The sequence below is a fragment of the Zerene cesonia genome, chromosome 8 (genome assembly GCF_012273895.1).
Source record: "Zerene cesonia ecotype Mississippi chromosome 8, Zerene_cesonia_1.1, whole genome shotgun sequence".
NCBI lineage: Eukaryota > Metazoa > Arthropoda > Insecta > Lepidoptera > Pieridae > Zerene > Zerene cesonia.
The window spans coordinates 887,212-908,423 of record NC_052109.1 but is presented as its reverse complement, the minus strand read 5'-3'; the positions used below and the strand labels follow the sequence as shown (position 1 = coordinate 908,423).

Sequence of the window (21,212 nt, the reverse complement as noted above, 5' to 3'; positions counted from 1 at the left end):
ATCGGTCAAGCCGTTTTGGAGGAGTATGGCAACGAAAACTGTGACACGAGAATTTTATATATTAGATGAATAGTCATGGTAAAAACTTGGTTTTAAAATATTCAGATAATATAAAGGTAAAGTTTGCATCATCGTTGGGATATATAATTGAATTATTATGAAAAATAAATGTTATTGTTATTTACATTTGTGGTCAGTAATAAAAGATATATTAAGTCAATATAAAGAGATATAAAAATAGGTCTAATTGATTATAAAAATGTCAGATTGATTATAGAAACATCTTATTTATTATCTTATATTATATCCACCGCGATAGCTGAGCGGAGCAGCAATTTGAAATGGGCTAGGCACAAAACTAGTCGGACCAAAGCTTCCCGAATGGACACCACGTTCAGGGAGACGTAGAGTAGATCGACCATCGACCAGGTTCCGGTGTCCAACGACCTGATCGAGGTAGCAGGGAGCCGCTGGATGCATGTCGTTGATAATTAATCGGCCTTTATGAAAGTTTTTGGGGGAAGCGTATTTCCAGCAGTAGATGTTCTGCGGCTGAGAAGATGACGATACCGATTCTATTAGCGTAATAGAATACGAAATACTAAAATTTTTATTGTTCGGAATTGAATCAATTAAAGTAAAGCTGAACAATTCTATCACAATGGAATGTTAAGAAAATCCATGGGTCACTTATTTTCGCCCACTCCCAATTGAAATCTGAATAAAAACTCTGTGACAAGACCTTCAAAGGAATTGTTTACCGGACAGCCAATAGCAATAAAATATCCAATTAAATGCCAAATAAACATTCGCAACGCTTTGAGGAAATAACAAATACATTGTGAACGATTGGACGTTAAATTACAAACAAATATTCCCTTTGAAATGCATTATCAAAAGTAAATGGTAATTTGGACATTCCATTAGTGAAGACTTTCAAATACAAAAACAAAAGCTCCACAGCGCTCCCCCCTCCCCCCATGGAGCGATTTGAGATCCAGCTTAATGCTCCTTTTTAATACCACTTCAAATAATAATGCTTTGTCGACTTTTCTCTTGGTTTTGTGGAATTTGAATAAGTCGTATTAGTAAACGAGTTTATACGTGGCCAGTGGAGTTTAAGACTTGGAAATTAAGAGAAAATTTACAACTCATAACATTGCTTCTATATTAGATATTATTTTTAAGTCTTGTTAAAACCTACTTCTATTCTTGCTCAGCTGTCTCCTTATATATAGCTCCTATAGCTCTCAGCTTATCGGCCTCTATACGCGAAAAAAGCATCTTACATACTGGATAAAAATTGTTTTTAATTGTCTTTTTGTCCTTTCTTTAAAGTTAGAAGTCCAGTTCATATTTATGGTGAATGGAATGTGCCTTTTCTTTACTTACAAGTCAGTAATTTTTTTTAATCTACGTTACTGTTAACGACTTCATCCTCCAATTCAAACTCCCTGCCTCTTTTTTGGTTCTATCATTATGACCACTCCACCATTATAAGCTCATCGCCGACGCTGAAAATAAATTCATTAATACGAACAGTATACAATTCATTTTTGTATATTTCCGTCCAAAAATATACGTCACACTGCCACATGTTTCAGCGACTTATATCTCATAAATAACCAAATAATTCACAGATGTGTGGAACTTAACTCGATTAACCCATTTAAAATGCTTTTAAAACGATTAATTTTTAATAAATAGAACTCTATTTTCGCCAACACATCGTTACTATTCATATTTTTAAAATACTATATGATGAATCACTGAAAGGAATACTAAATTTTAAAATTTAATATATTATATATTTTAACACGCCTTTAGTAACGATTAGGTAACTTGTAAGGAACAAATTGATATAAAACTAAAAAATAGCTCATGTGTGGAATAAGGTTGCTTTCAACAAATCAAAGGATTTTAAAATCGGTTAATTCATCCACTACAAACACAAAGTCAACCAAATACTTTATTTTTACCTCAATTCTATTACTTAAGTTATACAATAGTCAAAAGACTCATTTGTTAGACTTACAGGTTAACCCAAAAACCTCATCCATTATGCCATAAAGACGGAACAAAACCCAAGAAGGAACAAATACCGTCCTCAACAAGTCAGTAATCTTATTAATAAGAAATATCCATACCATAAATCATAAACACATCAACGATGACACAGTTGTCACAAATTGGCCACAATATAAAGTGACACTATCAACAAATTGATTGGAAGGAGGAAGCGAGCAGGTGGGACCCCTATGCGTCGTGCGAACTGCGATTTTGCTATGCCTAGGCAATGTCAACCTCCAAATTGTCACCTAACCAGGATTATCCGTATAGATATTATGTAAATAGCATGTGGTTGGTTATCCGCTGTGAACCGTATTTTTATCCTCATAACTATTAAACCGATTTTAATAAGATTTTATGCACTATTTGCAATGTAAACCAGATTCAAAGTTATAATATCAGAATTACGAAAAATAACAGGACGTAGCTGGGACGAGCAGGAAGTTAAATTGGCTTGGAGAAAATTAAATAAAAGCTAATTCAATTAAATTTACTCAAATTTGGATTAAATGATTTAAAGTATAACTAATTTATTATAATAATACTATCAAATATGATACAAATATTTCGTAAAATTAATTATAATAGCGACATGGACCAGCGATATTAAATTACAGAGTAATTGAATTATTATAAAGCCAGATAATTGTGTAATTTTACCAGTGAAAATAAAAGTTATTAACAACTTTATTTTTATCAAACGTTTTCTATACAATACCTATTAATTTTATAATTGAATAAGATTATTCTCAAATATAAATATAAATTATTAATAAATTTAATGGCTACATAAACATAACAATATCTGTTAACTTATTCTTAACAAACAAACAAGCAGACATAATAGTATATGCCTTAATATTATGCTAGGAGCTAGCTAGCTTCTTAACTTTGTTAGTATCTGAATAAAAAAGATAGATAATATTATGTACTTCAATCAGTCAGTCTACTTATTCCCAAAGCATTTAAATAGACACTATATAAAATGTTCTGACCACCTCCTCGGTACAGTGGTCAACACTTGAGAGGTCCCGGATTCGATGCCCAGTGGGGACACACAAAAAAAATATTTTGATTTGGAACAGGATACAGAAGGCTGATCACCTTCTTGTCCATAAAGAAAATCGGTCAGTGAAACAGATATATATCATCTGCCCCATACCCACTGGGGACACGGGATTTCACTTCATATAAGTGTTTAAGGAATAGAAAATTGTTTAATGTTAGGTTACCACTTCAAATGCCAATCATGTCAACCAAGCAATAATGAGAGATAGGAGATAGGATAAGACAGGCCGTAAGAAAAGTATTCAAAATTTAAATTCTTCATGCAAACTTTTCATTCGCTTTATAAATACATAATTTCCGAACAGGCTAATAAGGAGTAAGAGGTATTGTTTGATATTTGACTCTGATAGAATGGAGTCAGCGTTATTACAGATCCGTTTGGTTATAGCTATTATAAGGTTATTCTTCTTACCGAGACGAGATAGTGCTTATTAAGAGTTATTCGAGACTATCGACCCGCTCCGGTTTCGCTTGGATATATTTTTATAGCCCATATCACTCAAGGTACCCATACAATCTAATGATAAATCTATATAAATAAATAAATCTAATCTAATATAATAAATAAATAAATCTAATGGCGAAAAAGAATTTTTGAAATCGTGTCGTTTTGTCCCATAGTTCTTGAGATTTAAATGAACTTCAATAATAAAATTAACGTCAAGTCCATTTCATATCAGTTTGGTCCAAATTTCTTGCCATTTATGATGAAATAAACACTTAACCATAAACATTTAGGTACGTTACACTCGAAAAACTAAAAATGAAACGTAAAACGTGCCTTTAAAGGCAAAGAAAACAACTCTGGACTGTACGGTATATATAACGCGTCTGGGTTTAAAATCCAACATTGTATGTGTGTCGTTAGGAAACAATACACCATCTGTAATTACCTGGATTTCGCAACAATCGTACAAGCTTCGTGAAACGTTTTCAGTTTGTATGACAATGGAATTCCTGGCTTGTTAACGGGAATGCCCTTTGAGCGATCGATTTTGATGGACTTGGCTTAACGTCTTAATAGGCATGTCATATGATATTTGTGGGAACAAACACGAGCCGGGCATTAATTTACACTGTTTGTTTAGACATATATAGGTAGGGTTTGATAATAATTCAGCTCATATATTTAACACGCTTTTGCCCGCGGCTTCACACGCTTTAAATTCTGAGTAGTAATAGTATTAATATAGTACATAAAAACCTTCCCCTTAAATCACTCTATCTATTTAAAAAGAATCCCATCAAAATCCGTTGTGCGGTTTTAAAGATCTAAGCATACATACATACATGCGCGGGAAGCGACTATGCTTTATACTATGTAGTGAAACTGCAAATACTATTATAGAGAATACCCGAAAGTATAATACAAAGACCATCACATAACACTGTAATGCATTTAATTTCGCGTCAGTTAATTCTTCAAGTATAATTTGGTTACGAGGCTTATATTCCTTTCCTTACTACTTACACTTTAAATTTGGCAAACCAATTGCAGCGAAGCAAGGCATCTGCAAATGTTCATGGACAGTGCCAACTCTCACATAAAAAAGCTTATATATATGATATAGGTACACACTACATTGACCAAAGAGAGAAACCACTCTTTAAAAACTATAGAGTGGTTTACGCTCTCTTTAGAGTCGTCGTGAAGTCCCGTGTCCCCTAGTGGGGTTTGGGGCAGATGATGTACATCTGTTTCACTGATCGATTTTTCTTAAGGGACAAGTAGGTGATCAGCCTTCTGTGTCCTGCCAGACCGAGACATTTTTTTTTCGTGCGTCCCCACCGGGAATTGAACCCAGGACACGTGAGCGTAGAACCGAGGTTCTACGCTCACGTGTTAACCACTGTACCAAGGAGGCGGTCTCTTTAGAGTAACGAAGACAATTTTACATATCCCCTTATCCACAAATGATCACCAGGCGCCAGCACCTTCATTGCATCTGACTCACGTCATATGAAACGGTCGTAATTGGCGTCATGATAATTCTGACATGTGACAAATTGCTATTAAAATGATTAAAACGATCCCGCTGATCACTGACGAACGAGGCTAATAGATGTCTAGGTTTACTATTCAGTTTAATCATTGCGGACCTACGTAACTCTTAGGCATTACCGTCAAGTAAAATTTCGATCACATAAAGAAACAAATTGTATTATATTTTTGTTTCCGTAAGCTCATTTTGGATACTTTAAACTAATTAATTTTATGTTGGAGTATTTATCATGTCGAGAAAATATTTTAAAATTTATCAATATCAATTAGTTTGTGTTCATAAATGACTACTTTTCTGTTAGAGTCTTAACCCGCGTACTCATAGGATAATATTGACAGTCCCGGGGTTTTATGCGCATATTTTTTTCTGGAATTTCCGAGATAAAAACTATCATAATGTGCCCTTTCTTCAAAGATCATCATCATCAGCTCATGGTTGTTCCCACTGCAGTGACCCAGGCCTCCTATGCAGACCTTAGGCTTAGTGCAGGTTGGCAAATGACATATGCGGGTTTCCTCAACTTTTTCCTTCAATGTTTCGACCATTGGCGATGTATATGATGCGTAGATAAAAAAAATAAATATAAATTTTCTTACATCCTCGTCCGGTCTCGGACCCCCAATCTTTTTGCTTTTTAGAACGAGGTTCTAACCACTGAGCCATCACTGCTCGCATATATTACAAATGAAATGTTAGAATTCGTATTAAACTTTTGTGTTGCATCTTTTAAAAGCGCTTACAAATGATAAATGAATAACTTCACTTCACCGGTCATAATATTCTTGATTTTAATTGCGCCGGCGCCGAGCGCAAGCTACGCGGTGCATTTCCAAGAACTAATGTTTAGTAATAGATCAGTGAAAATGGAAACAAAACGTAAATAAATCGAACTATTCCCGCCATAAGATGTAAGCTTTGTCGTTTAGTTTTGTTGCCAGCGTAAAAATAAAATTAATACATTAGGGCGGCATAAGTCGTCGCTAAATATATAACGGTTGATGTGGATATAATCATATGGTTGAGAGATCATTTGTATTTGATCTTACGCGAGTTTTTTTACGTTTTATATTAAAACAGCTCAGTATATTTACTGGAATAGGACTGAATTGTGGAATTCTATTATATAATAAAACCGTCGTTCGGTTCTTATATAATATATGTTTTTTATTACACTTCCTTTGGACTTTTTATGAAAAATTTTAATGATTTTTTTACACTATTGCAACATTGCCTATCAAACGTATACAGTCAAAGTATTTGAACCGACAACATTCAAAATCCTACTAAGATTATAAATGCGAAAGTTTGTGTATATAAATGCGAATGTATGTGTGTTGCTCTTTCACTCAAAAACTACTGAAACGATTGCAATGAAATTTGGTACGTAGATGGCTAGACAACTGGAATAACATATAGGCAACTTTTTATCCTGATACTTACGCGGGTTAAACCGCGGGGCGCAGCTAGTATCTTAATAAATGTACAATATACAGATATTCATTGCTTCATTAAGTACACTAAAAACACAACGAAGAAGATCGTGTCTAGAAATAATAAAAGCTATTCTCCTGCTGTTTTTGGTGGTAAGTATATTATCATGCCATGCGATAACATTCTGTGATATTATCTTATGAGAATATCATACGTTCAGAATTGCACTTTCTTAGACATCACATGTCAGATGATATAAAATGTACTTATTAAAAATGTTTTAATTAGCTCCCAGCTGACCGCGTGACACACTTTGAACAGTTATTTTATAAAGCATGTTATGTTTGTAGAACTTTTATCTGAAAATGTGTAATTAAAAAGTTTATGTTTGTTAATAAAAAGAACGTTGTCTTGTCTACTGCATTTGAGACACGTTGTGTAAAATTATATCAGAAAACACAACAGCGGAAGAAGAACACACAACACAAGAAAACGAAACAAATTTGAAATTCCTTCAAACTTTGATTTTACACAAAAAGAATGGATGCATAAGCTACCTAATTATAATTTACTGGTAATTTTCAGGCAATTTCATCGCATATTTTATTCATAAACATGTCTATTAGCATAGAAACTTTCTTTCTATTTATGGTTAACGTTAAATTTTATTTCACTTCAATCTATTCTCGATTACTACAGCTAGCGATGTTGCCAAAACTATAAAACGGAAAGATCAAAAATAGAAACCGAGGAAAGAGCCATAAAAACTTGTAAATAATTACAGAACATTTTGAAAACTTTAATGTTGCCATTAAATCATTAATATTTTAAACGCTCCCTGTTATACACGCACTTCTAAATCATCTAAAAGTGCTCGTATATTAAATTAAACATGTTACGGGGGGTACGTCACTCGGCACGTCATTATACATACCGACAAAAATACCATCTATAATTAGCTTCATTATAAGCTCACCACACTTGCTGCGGTTCAAAGCGCTTGATCGTATCGAAAAAAATTGTAAAATTCCGAAAATAAGATTTTGACATTTTCTTCATTACCGTACCGCAAAGCTTGTTGGATGATATGAAAACAATTCAAGTATAGAATTAGTTTTATAATGTAGCTAGCTAGATCGAATGACGATAGATACGTTCAAATCTAATCAAGAATTTTAATAAAATGCAAGAATTCATGTATATAGTAGTTAAATATGTGCTTATCAAATTATATACGATATTTTAAAATTAAAAACCTCAATATATTGTCTAATTAGTGCGAAATATGTTCTTTCGTGGACTATAATCTCGTCGTACACTTAGTTATGCCTAAATATGGGAGAAAAACCATTGTATTCTTAGTTCGCTGCAACCTGCAAAAAAGTGTGCACGACCTCTAATAGCCAAGTGCCACCAACCGAGGCAAATCATTTTCAGTTTACAAACGTCATTCACATCAAAGCACTCACATCAAAAGGTATTCTAATGACTAACCATATTGTATCTCTCGATTCTTTATTTAACTCGGTCGCTATACAAATTTTGTCAAGATGCGACGGTACCTTTTTATAGTTGATGACAGAAGTGAATTTATTTCAATCCCCCACCGATACAACTGAAACGTTGTGACGTTTTCAATTAACATAGCTAGAAATAGCTCCTTGGTTCTCTAATAGATTCTTTCAACTATTATTGCGCGTGTGAATGAGCACATTATGATTTTTAATAGCTAATAGCTTGTATATGGCCTACCATGACGAGCTGTAAATTTTTTTTTGCCATTATAATTCGATTTTATGATGCTTTTAATTGTATTAAAACATTTGTTAAATAATTTGCATACTAATCTTTGAAGATCTGTGTTCAGTTTTGATTTTATTTTTTGTATTCCAACAGAATGTTTTGAAAACACCAATGACTTTTATTAAACTTCATTTAGAAGCGATTTTCAAATGATCATCAAATTACATAGCGAATAGGTATTGACTATTCAACTTACGAACTATACAAAATAAAACAGTCCGTACTTATTTCATAGCGCGCAAAACCACGGGCTACGGGTAGTTGATTATGAATGTCATGTTTCACTAAAAGCAATATAATTGAAATAAATGGACGAACAAATTGTTATCTACAAATTAATTTCCAACAATGTTCTAATTAAAATGTCTTCCTAAAGAAATTAAAGTAATTCTCTTTATGATAATATAATTTATGCTACCCTCATGATCCTTATCAATTTCTCCCTAACAAGCAAGTTATTGTACAGCTCCGTGAAACACAATTTTAATTTTCTTTTGTAAGATTACCTAATTATCTTGTTTACGAATAATAAAGGTAAGGAAATTCGGAACAAATATAAAAGATTTTTCAGTTCATTATCGTTTTATTCCTATAAATAACCTTATCTAATAGTGCTTAATGCTTCAACCAAAGTTGATTGTAATTTTTAAATTTATATTGCTTTAGTAATTTTTATGATTAATTTATGACTATCTACACAAATTATTCCAATCAAATGACATGGATAACACTTTCAAAATAGTTTTTTTTTTTGTTACAAATAGTTAAAGCATGATAACTCTCATAATAACTTGCTAATATAACTTGCTAACTAAATAGCTTGCCTAACTAACTCAGACAGCAATTATTTTTTTTATATCTAATCGGCAGTAACCGAGTAGCTGTTAGTAAACAGTAAATACACTAAATCGTAACGAAGAAACCATAACTACACTAAAATTTAAAGAAATTACATATTATATGATACAGATAATGATCAGGCAATGTAGCATTTGAAACATTACAATACCACACAAAAGAGCATTTCACTAATTACCAAAACCGGTACTAATTGATCCGATTATTTTCAAGGCAAAGGAAACGATACATCCGGAGGGACTTTTTATTATTAGCGCGGCGGATGTGACAAACGACCAAAATATGGTGACCTGCGCGTGACTCACTGGGACTATGCGTAACGTTTGGTGCATGTGTCTTGTTGAATGGTTGTTTTCATTAAATTCACGTATTAGTTGTGGAGATGGCATAATTGACAGTAATTTAACAAAACTGTTGGCATAACTAAAAAACTGAGTGAAAAAGTGATGAGCTGTTTTAATTAGTGCGCCGGAACAAAATATTTCATAAAATCTCGTATTTATCTTTACTTGCTCGTAAATGACTATTTTAACGAATTCTATCACTAAACTCTTTGTAAATCTTATTTAAAACGAACAAATTTATGTATGTTAGTGGGTGGGCTTTAGGAAGCGATGACTAACAGAAAAATTAAGACGAAAATAGTTCAGATTAGTCACTTCTATTTAAATAAACTGTTATTACGTAGATTAAAGAACTGCGATGTTTACGCAATCAATTTAAATGCACATCCTATAAATCTAAATAGTGAATCGAATTTTGTTTACATTCAAATATTATTATTTTCAGATTTTAGTTCCGGCTGGTGAGGAGTGAAATTTTGGATAAGTCCCAAATAATATGACATTTTTAGTTAAATAAAAATAGATTATTATAATTAAAGAAAACAAGTGGAAGGCGATATAATTGGCATCGAAAGGGAAAATAAAATAGAAAATAATAATGATGTGGCTGAACTGTATTTAGTTTTGGATACAATAGCCATACACAAGAAACTGAGGCCATGATACAATCGAATATATGTGTAAATATATTTCCATCGAAATAGATACTACAATACCTATGGATAAAACAGATAGTGATAATAATGAAGAACCGCGTGATGGTGATACGAAAAGTGGTGTAGGTGTGATTGGAAACAGTGAAAATGGCGAATTTCAGTGAAATAGTGTTAGTGTTCGTGATTCTAATCAGGACGAGTATGGAAATAATAGAATCAAGTGAGTACTATTCTGTAGTAACATTACATTTTAGCATTATTAAACATTAGCTGCGCCCCGCGGTTTCACCCGCATAAGTCCGTATCCCGTAGGAATATCGGGATAAAAAGTTGAATATATGTTATTCCACTTGTCCAGTTGTCTACGTACTAAATTTTATTGCAATCGGTTCAGTAGTTTTTGCGTGATAGAGCAACAAACAAACACACACACATCCCTACAAACTTTCGCATTTATATTAGTAGGACTAGTAGGAAGTAGGATTAGTAGGATTGTAGGAAGGATAGGATTGTTGTTGACGTAAGCAATCTGTGAACGTTTTAATTTAAATATTTCTTTATGTTTTAATATTCCTTTTCTTTATTATATGTGAAAAAACACATACTGGTACGCTGGTACTTCACAAACAAAATAAGCAATAATGGACCTTTCCCAATCCGAAATGCGTTGACCTCAAGTATCATGTAACTCAAACGTACTTAGAGGTTATTGAAAGTAGGCCTTTGCATACCAAAATTAGAGACTTCGTTGTGTGCCCGGTATTGAATTTTCTGTATCTCCACGCAGGCAGTGTCGCATTCGGCCTTTCTGTCTGGCTTTGCGCCAAATTGAAATGATGTTTTGGTGCACGGCCGACTCTGTTATATTACATTACTTGTCAATAAAAAATAACTCAAAAATTCGATCAATTTATGACCTCCTAGTTGAAGCTACAAGCGAAGCATCTAGAGGGGGGTGAATTTTTTCTACAATACGGAAGAAATACGGTCATTGTTTATTATCTGTGTAATTTCTTCGTAAAATCGGTTTTTCAACGTTAATTCTAAAGTTTTTTTTTCTTCTTTTCTATTTCGTGACAACCCTATTCGACATGTAATGTTTAAAGCAACCCTACTCAATATGGTAATCAACTGCCATCAACCTAGGTAGAGTAGGTTATATTCTCTCTAATTTTCACCAGAAACTGCCTGCTGTACCCCAATCCATATAATCTTATATATAAAATTCTCGTGTCATGAATGTTAGTCTCTATACTCCTCCGAAACGGCTTGACCGATTCCTCTGAAATTTGGTAAGCATATTGGGTAGGTCTGAGAATCGGCTAACATCTATTTTTCATACCACTAAACGATAAGAGTAAGGCAGAACAGCGTTTGCCGGGTGCAGCTAGTAACGTATAAAAGAGAATGGAAATAACAATTATAAAATTAAACCCAACTTACAAAGCCTGTACTAGATATTTCAGAACTAAACTGCTCTTTACGAGCAATATATCGAGAGTTGTGGTTTAAAGAGATTATGTAGAATAGTAATAGCAAATAACTGTACGATTTAAGCCGTATTTTATCATCATACGTAATATCTTGGTCATAAAATTATTTTATAGAGTTAGCTTAGTAACGAGTTGTTTCGCGAATGGGGAATTATTTCTTTTAACTGGACCTCCAATTAATCTGGCTATTAAATGGATAATTCATGCATTATGGAGATTATTAAAGAATTGCTTTGAAAATACAGAAATATAAACTCAATTTCCTGTGTTACTATTCAGAGCATAAGTGTATTTTCTATTATTCGTGGGTATAGATAAAAAAATATATAGTTGAAGTATTGTCGTCCCAAAAAATAACATTATATCTTTATCCAATGTTTCATATACATAATAATATACTATACAAAACTCGTAACAGACAGACAGTGTTATTTTCATCTCAGTTAAAAATTAGATAAAAAAGAGGCAACATTTTTATTAAGACTTAAATTTTTTGCACACAATTCAATCCAGCTCTAAGAACTCACAAATTCTTACACGAACGAGTATGTATCCATCATAAATCAACAGCCAATCTCCACGAAATTTATCGTTAATTATAGAAATATGATAGGGTAGTAAACGAAAATTAACCTAACCAACACCCGTGGCCCGCCACTAAAGCGGTTCAATAGAACACAGTGGGGTTTAAATACGTAGGAATCCGACATAACCCACGATCCCTTCCCCAGGGGCCGTGCTTATCTATGCAAGATTTCCCCACTCATAAAAGTATAGTAGAACGTTATAATTAAAGTTATATTTAGGACACAGTCAAATGTATTTGAGTCTGCACTACAATCTGCCGTATAACAAGACCTAGAAATAGATAAGTGATAAATACCCGCCATCCACCTTTCGGGCTAACGATCCATGTCTCGTAATGCTTCTCACACCTGTTGTGAAATAGGCTTGTAATTAGAACGACATTGATTTATTTCAAAACAAGCCACCTACTGCGTACGTACTTTTCCTTAAAATATGATATATATTTTCTAATGGAAAATGACTCAAACCTAACTAGCTTTCCACCAGTGGCTTTGCTCGTGTAGTCGCAGGAAAGATAGACCCGTATTTCTCGCGTCTTCCCATTCCCATGGGGTTTCTGGGATAAAAACTTTCCTATGTCTGTCTCCTAGTTCTAAGCTACCTCTGCACAAATTTTAAACAAATCGATTAATCCGTTCTTGAGTTATAAATAGTGTACCTAACACCACTTTATTTTATATGTAGATTATAATAGCGTTATATACATTAGCTAGCTTAGGCACGCGGCTTCATTCGTGGTTATCGGATGTAAATCGCCTATGTGTTCACCCAAACTGTAATTTGTATGTTGTAAAACAAACATCTATGTATTTACACATGCTATCAAGTTAATTAATAGTAAAATAGGAAAAGGATCCTAACATACCCGGTTCCGTTTATACAAATCTGTATATATCTATCAAATATATCAAATATCAGTGAAATCGATCGATCGCACGTATAAAATGGTGAAGAATTATTTCTTTAAATAGTTTATTAAATCCATATACTGCATTTATACATACAACGTGGCGTAAATGTTCAATGTACCCTGGGAATTCACATTTACTACTTTTATTTGAATTAAAGACGAGTCTAGGCACGGTCTTAAGGTAGTTATAGATAATTGATCAAATTATTTGAAATATAAGACCAAACGAGCTTTGATTCTGGGGTTATTATTTCAAAACATCGACCTTTTTGGTCCAGGACGTCTGAAGTGTTTAAAAGTTTTCCTATATTTATCGCAAATATATGATCACGTTTACGAGATTATTTTAAATGGGAATCTGAATGGGCATCGTGAGTAATTATATTTTAACTAGCTATTGCCCGCACCTTCGCACGTGTGGTCAAAAAAATTTTCATGGTACAAACTTTCTTGACCTATTTTATGATGTTTTATGCATGTTCAGTAGTTTGGGCTGTGCGTTGATAGGTCAGTCAGTCACCTTTGTGTTATATTTATTAAGATTTCTTCTTTGACACTCGTAATTTTTGTTACCTCCTTACTACACCTACTCAATAACAACTGTGACAAACAATAACAGGAGATATTTTTAAATACTCCTGATATTTATAGGCAAATTAGTTAAACGATTTGTTTGAGTTACGAGAATTCATAAGCCCTTCTGAAGTCTAGAGTTTGAGGTACAATAACATATGGGTTTTAAAATGCATCGTTTCTTGCATCGTCCCAATATGAGATAATGAAAAGAGTCTACGAACAATGCATATCATTACGACACGTCTATTAATATAGCAGACAAAGTAGTAGAAATTATAACTAGCAAACCCTGGTGATTTAGGATTTATACGAATAGCTTTATTATAATAATTCAGAAAATGATAACACACAAGAATCCAAAAACGATATGACAGAGCTGAAACCTATAAATGTTATATTCGGTCAGCAAAGATATAAATGCATATATTGTGGGATAGAGACGGCCTCGCTTCAATCGCCTTGATTATTAAAATCGCCGGCTAAAGCCTAGACATTAATTATTACGATAGAAAGTGGGCTGTACCACCGGGCCTCAAAATTTACCCATCGAACGCTTCGCTATATGCAGACAGTAAACCAGCCTGCATATATACAGGCTGGTTGCATGGAGATTTAAAAACTTCACTTCCATTTTCGCGTTGTCAGTATTAAACTGAATGGTTTTATTTTAAAGGTAGTTTCAGTTTCAAGTGAATAGTGGTTTCAGGCAGAATTGAATTTAGATCCGGATTGAATCCTTAATTCTGTAACTTGAAACAAAACCGATTTGTATCGATCGGCCGTGTGACTGTTTCTGGATAATCTTTTTTTGCCACTGGTACTGTTATAGTGTTTTTTTGTTTGCTGACGGTAATCGGAAAACAAATATGTAGTGGACGTGGCGTATGGATACATAGATGTTAAGATTTGGATTTTTCGTTAGATATAAAAGGTCTTAAAAGACTTATTATAGACGGTTTTATTATTAAAAAAGTGGGTTTATTTTTATAAATAAATAGAAAATGATAATAAACCTACTTAATTTAACGTTTAGTATTGTTCACTTAATCTTACATTACAACGTAATGCGTCTACATTTTATTTAAACAGTTTCGACAACATCATACCATTCCACTGACATGAAAACGACATAGTTCTTTCATTAGTTCATTCAGGATTAAGAGCGTATCGTTACAAAAATACCATTGGTCTAATTATATCAAGCAGGTGTACAAGGCAACGCCTAGGTCGTTAGCATCGAGGCAAAATGGCTACACATTTGTCACTTCAGTATTTATGAACCTGACGTTTTGGGATCATGGTGCGTATATTATTTTTGTCATCGTCGGCAAAAGAGCTGGTAAGACACCTTATGGTTAGCACTACTACGGCCTGAGGGCAATTTTTTATTATACTTCGTGATGAGTTAGCGCCTTTGCAAAACTCTAGAAATATTTATATATTCGATAAGTGTTAAACTAATGAACCGTAAAACTCTGTATACAATAAGAAATAAGAAAACATACCTGAAAATAATCGTTAATCGTCTGAGAGCGACAGCCGGTGATTGATGTTTTGGCATGTCATTGAATTATATTTAAAAAATAAAAAGCAGTGGTGCCTTAGTGATACCTCAGACTTAAAAATTGATAAGTCGGGGGTTCGAGACCAGGCAAGCGAGCGAGAAGTATATTGATTCTTCAATTTATTTACTGCTAGTCAAGTGAAAAACTAATAGCCAAAAACGCTTGATCTTATAGGACCATTTTTGGTAACCAAAAGACACGTAAAGCATAAAACAAATATAGTTACAAAACTGCATTAAGTCCAAAACCTTTTTGGTAATTCACTCGAAATACATAAAATTGTTGGACATAAGGCGATACTGTTTGGCTCAGCGTCCCCGTACCAATGCTTTGATAAAAAATTGCCGCGAAACAGCGAAATTGTCGTGACACGTGCCATCTTCTAAAACTGTCGCCTCTTGGCGTATCGCCAGCGTCGTATCTATTTACTCTACCTTTCCTGGTTCATTTGATTTTAACTGGCTTCGAGAACATCTAAATTTTATTTGTATCGAGCCTTTTTGTGCCGTTTAATTTCTGAATTTGGATCGGCAGGCAGCGAGAAAATTGGCTGGCGAAGTTAATGATTTGTACCGTAAATAATTCTAATTGTTGTTTAATGCGTCCATTACAATGTGCTATTTTTTATTTAGTCAAAAGATGTTCGCGGTATTTTTCAGTCAAACAATGTTTGCGTTTTATTTTACTAGACCTGTAATTGTGTGTTATTCGAGAAAATTCCATTAATTCCAGTAGGACTAGTAATTTCTGGATCTTTACCAAGGCCAGAATTTGCATAGTATATTGGGATTAAGGAATACTGGATGCAGTTTACATCGAACTTAGTAGCTAATTGTGGTTTTTTATTACTGGCGCTTATTTGTGCCTGATCTCTGGCGCGAAGCCAAGATATGCCGATCCAAAAATATCTGATGTCACTGCAATTCTGTATTCAGGACAGTTTTTCATGGGGGAGGCTGATATATTTAGACTAGTTGAGAGAACTTTGTTTTGAAACGGTGGCATAGCTCGGAGTTCAGTTTCGTATGAATGTGGAATATTTCAAATGATGTTTTTTTTTTGTAATATAGACTACAGTACGGTAAGTTCAATGCCACCATACTGGTCCATATTATAATAACCCCTAATATATCATTCATTCAGCAGTGGTGGCTCAGTGGTGAGAACCTTGGACTTCAAAATCGATAAGTCGGGGTTCGAGACCGGGCGAGCGTGCAGGAAATAAATTGATTTTTCAATTTATCTGCGCATGTGGATAACATCACCACTGCTTAAACGGTGAAGGAAAACATCGTGAGGAAACCGGCATGTCCAAGAATTAAAAGTTCGACGACATGTGACATCTGCCAACCCGCACTTGGCCAGCGTGGTGGATTATGGCCTGAACCCTCATAGGAGGCCTGTGTCCCAGCAGTGGGAACATATATGGGCTGATGATGATGATGATGATATCATTCATTTAACAATCTTATAATAAAAAAAAACTTTATCGCCTTCTTATTGTCAGAACTAGATCAAATTTAAATGAGATCACATGGTAGGCACCAGCTTATAAATAAAAAAAAAAAACATGAAAATCAGTTCATTCAGCAAAAAGTTATAAAATAATAAACACAAAGAAATACAGATAATTTGATAAGGAAAGGAGGAGTCCTTTTTCAAGTCGGTTGGAAATAAATCATCTTATTCGCAAAACCAGTAAAAAATTAATTACCATAAAATATAGTCGGATAAAATTAAATATAACGTGTTAAAGTGAATAATGATTGCAGCAATATATTAGTGTTTGTATAATATTAATTTATTAATAAACAAACAATCAAAATTGGATCATGTTAATATGCATATTAATATAATCGTGTTTGTTTATTTAATGAATTTTATCATTTAGGATATTATATAAAAGCGTCGTGGATTTTAGTGATTGATTTTAATGCAAATTTTTGATAATTTCTTATATATAATCAGACTTGTTGATTACATTTCAACTTTGTAAGCATGTTTAAACCTAGTCTAAGTTTAAATAAATCTATCTAATAAATAAATAAAGACTTTCTACTGGACTTTAAACGCCATTTTTTAATTACATCAATTCTGATTTCATGTTCAAAAAATTTTAACATAAATATGATGACTATTACTCTGGCTTTTCCACCACTTCGTGTACATTTAATTTCTACAAAATGTTCAATTATGAACTATCATTTTCTTTGAAGCACAATAAAATAGAACTTTCTAGAATACCAACGTTGCTTATTCACTGCTTATCACATTACTACCGGTTCTTGGATTAAATAACAGCCAAATATGTTTAGAGATAAGAGAGAGATGGCGTCGTGAAATACAACCAATATTTTTTACATACATTCTATCTATTCCCGAACTAACAACGCACGTACGAAACGCCAAATGACGTACCCAGTAATGTATCAATATTTCAAAGGCGAAATCGTTTCCCAAACCCCATTGAGACGAAAGCCTCCGTTACAGCGTAACAACATATTTGTGGGAAAAACCTAATATCAGCCTCTCGTTATTGTTGGATGGACGCCGCATAAATAAAACATACTCTCTTTGCCGCATAACGCCACCTATGATCTAATAACGTGGTGCGTAGAGTGGGGAGCGGACGCGTTGTATCACGGCACGGTTAGTAATGGCTTCAATGACTTGTGCGTTTTCTTGTTTTATAAAAACAACTTTAATAGTTTGGAGAATGACGATTTGTTTAATTTTATTAGTCACTAGTCCGCCCCGGCTTCACCCGTTGTACATATATAGCCTTTCACAATAAATGGGCTATCTAAACTGAAGGCATTTTTCAAATCGGACCAGTAGTTCCTGAGATCAGTGTGTCCAAACAAACAAACAGAACTAGAACTAGACCAAACTTAGATGGGACGTACGAAAGGTATTAGCTTTCAATTAAAAAATTATAATCAAAATCAGTTCACTCAGTTCATAGTTTTGAAGAAACAGAGCCAAAAAACATTCAAACTCATAACCTCCTCCTCTTTTTAAATCACTCGAAAATACATTTAAAAATATCAAAAATCTAAGTAGCCGAAACCATTCTAAGTAAACATAATTTGTATGACGTGCCGCTTTTAACAATGGAAACAAACGTCTCCTAACTCAATTCCTAGAGCTGCTTTGTATGTATCGTGTTCCTAGAGCCTGTGCAAGACACTACATCTTAAGTCTTAACTTTTTTCTACTTTAATATTGAAACAATTTGATTCTAACTTTCAATGTCTTTTTACAAAAACTTTATAATTCTAGGTTATTCGAGACACCTCGAAGAATTTATTTATAGACATTTCTAAATTATTTATAGCACTTTTATAAAAATGTACAACAATAAATGAAAAGACCGTCTCCTTGGTACATCGTTTACGTAGAACCTTAGTCCTGGGTTCGATTCCCAGGACTCCAAAAAAAGAATTGGTCTGGCAGGACACAGAAGGCTGATGACCTACTCGCCATAAAGAATATCGATTAGTAAAACATCTCATCTGCTCCATACCCCACTAGCGGACAAGGGAATTCACTTTTACTATAATAAATGGATGGCGTTTTCAGTATTATATTTTTCTATATAATAAATTGCTCATATCAAAAACAAATTTAAAAAAAAATTGCTATTTAAATTTCTTATTAAAAATTTCGTCACACTAATAAGTTAAGTATTAGAAATAATCTTATTTTTAATACCTAACAGTGTTTTAGAATACTTCATATTATATCGTAAAATTATTTTTAATATTAAATCAGTAAACAACTTCATTCAGCTAATATTAGAATACAGCAAAATCTATCGTTCCACATAAGCCAAAAGTCAACAACTTGTAACCTAACTCAATACCTAAATCGTCTAGTGACAGTTTAGTGTTGCTAAGCTTAACCTACGAATCATAGGTTCATCTATACCATTATCATACCTATGCTGATTGTATGTTATTAATCTATGCATATAATAAAATGCCAAGTCTATATTTTAAAAACGATTTTTAGTATTCATGTCAGTCTCAGGGTAAGATTCATCATCATCGTCATCATCATCATCGTCAGCTCATATATGTTCCCACTGCTGGGACACCGTTTTAAGCAGTTGTGATGTTATCCAAATGTGCAGATAAATTGAAAAATCAATTTATTTCACGCACGCTCGCCCGGTCTCGAACCCCGATTATATTATCGATTTTGAAGTCCGAGGTTCTCACCACTGAGCCACCACTGCTATGCAGGGTAAGATTCACGATTTTGATTCACGCGAGTGTAATTATACGTTTAGAAATTAAAGCCAGCCGTGTATCTGTGTGTGTTAAACACACAAATCACACATACAGGCAAACATAGAGGAAGAATCGGTCGTTCATTAACGAGATGGCAATCTGTTCTGATTAATTTAACAATTTTTTATTATACATGGACTTATTTCTACATAGACGCCAGCGATAATTCGCTCCAGATTCAACTCTCATGTAGACCACTATCCTCAGACACGAGGACTCACTGAGAAAAATCGTTCTACTGAGAATGACATTTTGGCAGAAATTTTCAACCTATCAAGGAAACCCATATTTTACATATAAAATAAGATCTAAGTATCTTATTTTATATGTAAAATATGGTTGAACGTTAATACGGAGAAATTTCATATTATGGTATCTGAATATCGATGTTTCGGGAAATAAGTAAGTTATTGAAATGTATTTAATTGTAATTAATTAATATCATTTTCACTAGTCTATTCAATTATCAATTCATTTGTGTGAATGACAATGCACATTTGTTTATTAGATTGTTGGTTTTAATTTCGGAAAAAATATTACATGAAATAACAAATTATATTGTAGTATGAATTAAATTAACAAGAATTCATGTAATGTTAACCAAAAAGTGTATAACAGTTTTCATGACAAGCACACACACACATTTATCATCATCATCATCATCATCATCATTATCAGCCCATACGTGTTCCCAGTTCAGGGACTAGGGCCTCCTATGGGAGTTCACAGACCTCAATCGACCACTTTGGCCAAGTGCGGGTTGGCGGATGTCACATGTCGAACTTATGAATCTTCGACATACCTGTTTCCTCTGATGGTTTCCTTTAGCGTTCCGAGCAGTTATCATCGATCATGTGCAGATCAATAGAAAAAACAATTAATTTTTGTACGCTCGCCAGGTCTCGAACCTCCGACTTTTCGCTTTAACTCCAAGGTCCTAACCTATCTATCCCTGCTCTTTGTACACCGCAAACTGGAGCACTGCAGTTTGCCACCCACTTACTATATAACATTTCGTAATTATTGTAATTTACATAGAATAAGCATCTAAATCTGCTTACAATCTTGTGCAGCATCACAATTTGTTTAACCGCTACGATCTAGTTAGCGAAGGCTTTGTTCTGTCTCCCGCATGCTTGTCTTAAGATGTTTCATAAATTAGTTCTTCCTTGCGTTATGTTTCTTGATAGTGGTGTAAGTACCAATTGATATTTTAGGCCCTAAAACTTCTTTTTATCAGGCTACCACGTGACGCCATGGTTTACAGCTAGTAATGTACATCGTAATAAATTATACTACATTAATAACATACGAAAGACGAAGATTTAATGTCAATAGTGGGTTTTAGCTAATTAACTGTTGGTTAATTAAAGCGACATATTGTGTCGTCTATTCATTATTCGAAAGCTTCCTATTTTCTAAATTGCACACAAAATCCATGGGATAACCGGTTGCAGCGCTCCTGGCAGCCAATTAAAACAGCTATTAAAAGTTATCTAGCGACTTTTGACAAGTCACCATTCCTATAAAGCGTTAATTAGTATAATTGATA

General features: G+C 33.7%; 1 protein-coding gene across 1 annotated transcript in view; it reads left to right on the top strand.

Annotated features, from left to right (window-relative positions):
- LOC119828518 (carcinoembryonic antigen-related cell adhesion molecule 5-like) overlaps positions 1-21,212 on the top strand; it is an 87,931-nt gene that overhangs the window by 3,910 nt on the left and 62,809 nt on the right. The window contains exon 2 of the mRNA XM_038350685.1: positions 10,023-10,453. Coding sequence (XP_038206613.1) covers positions 10,381-10,453 — 73 coding nt within the window. The 5' untranslated portion in view covers positions 10,023-10,380. The remainder of the gene's footprint in view (positions 1-10,022; positions 10,454-21,212) is intronic.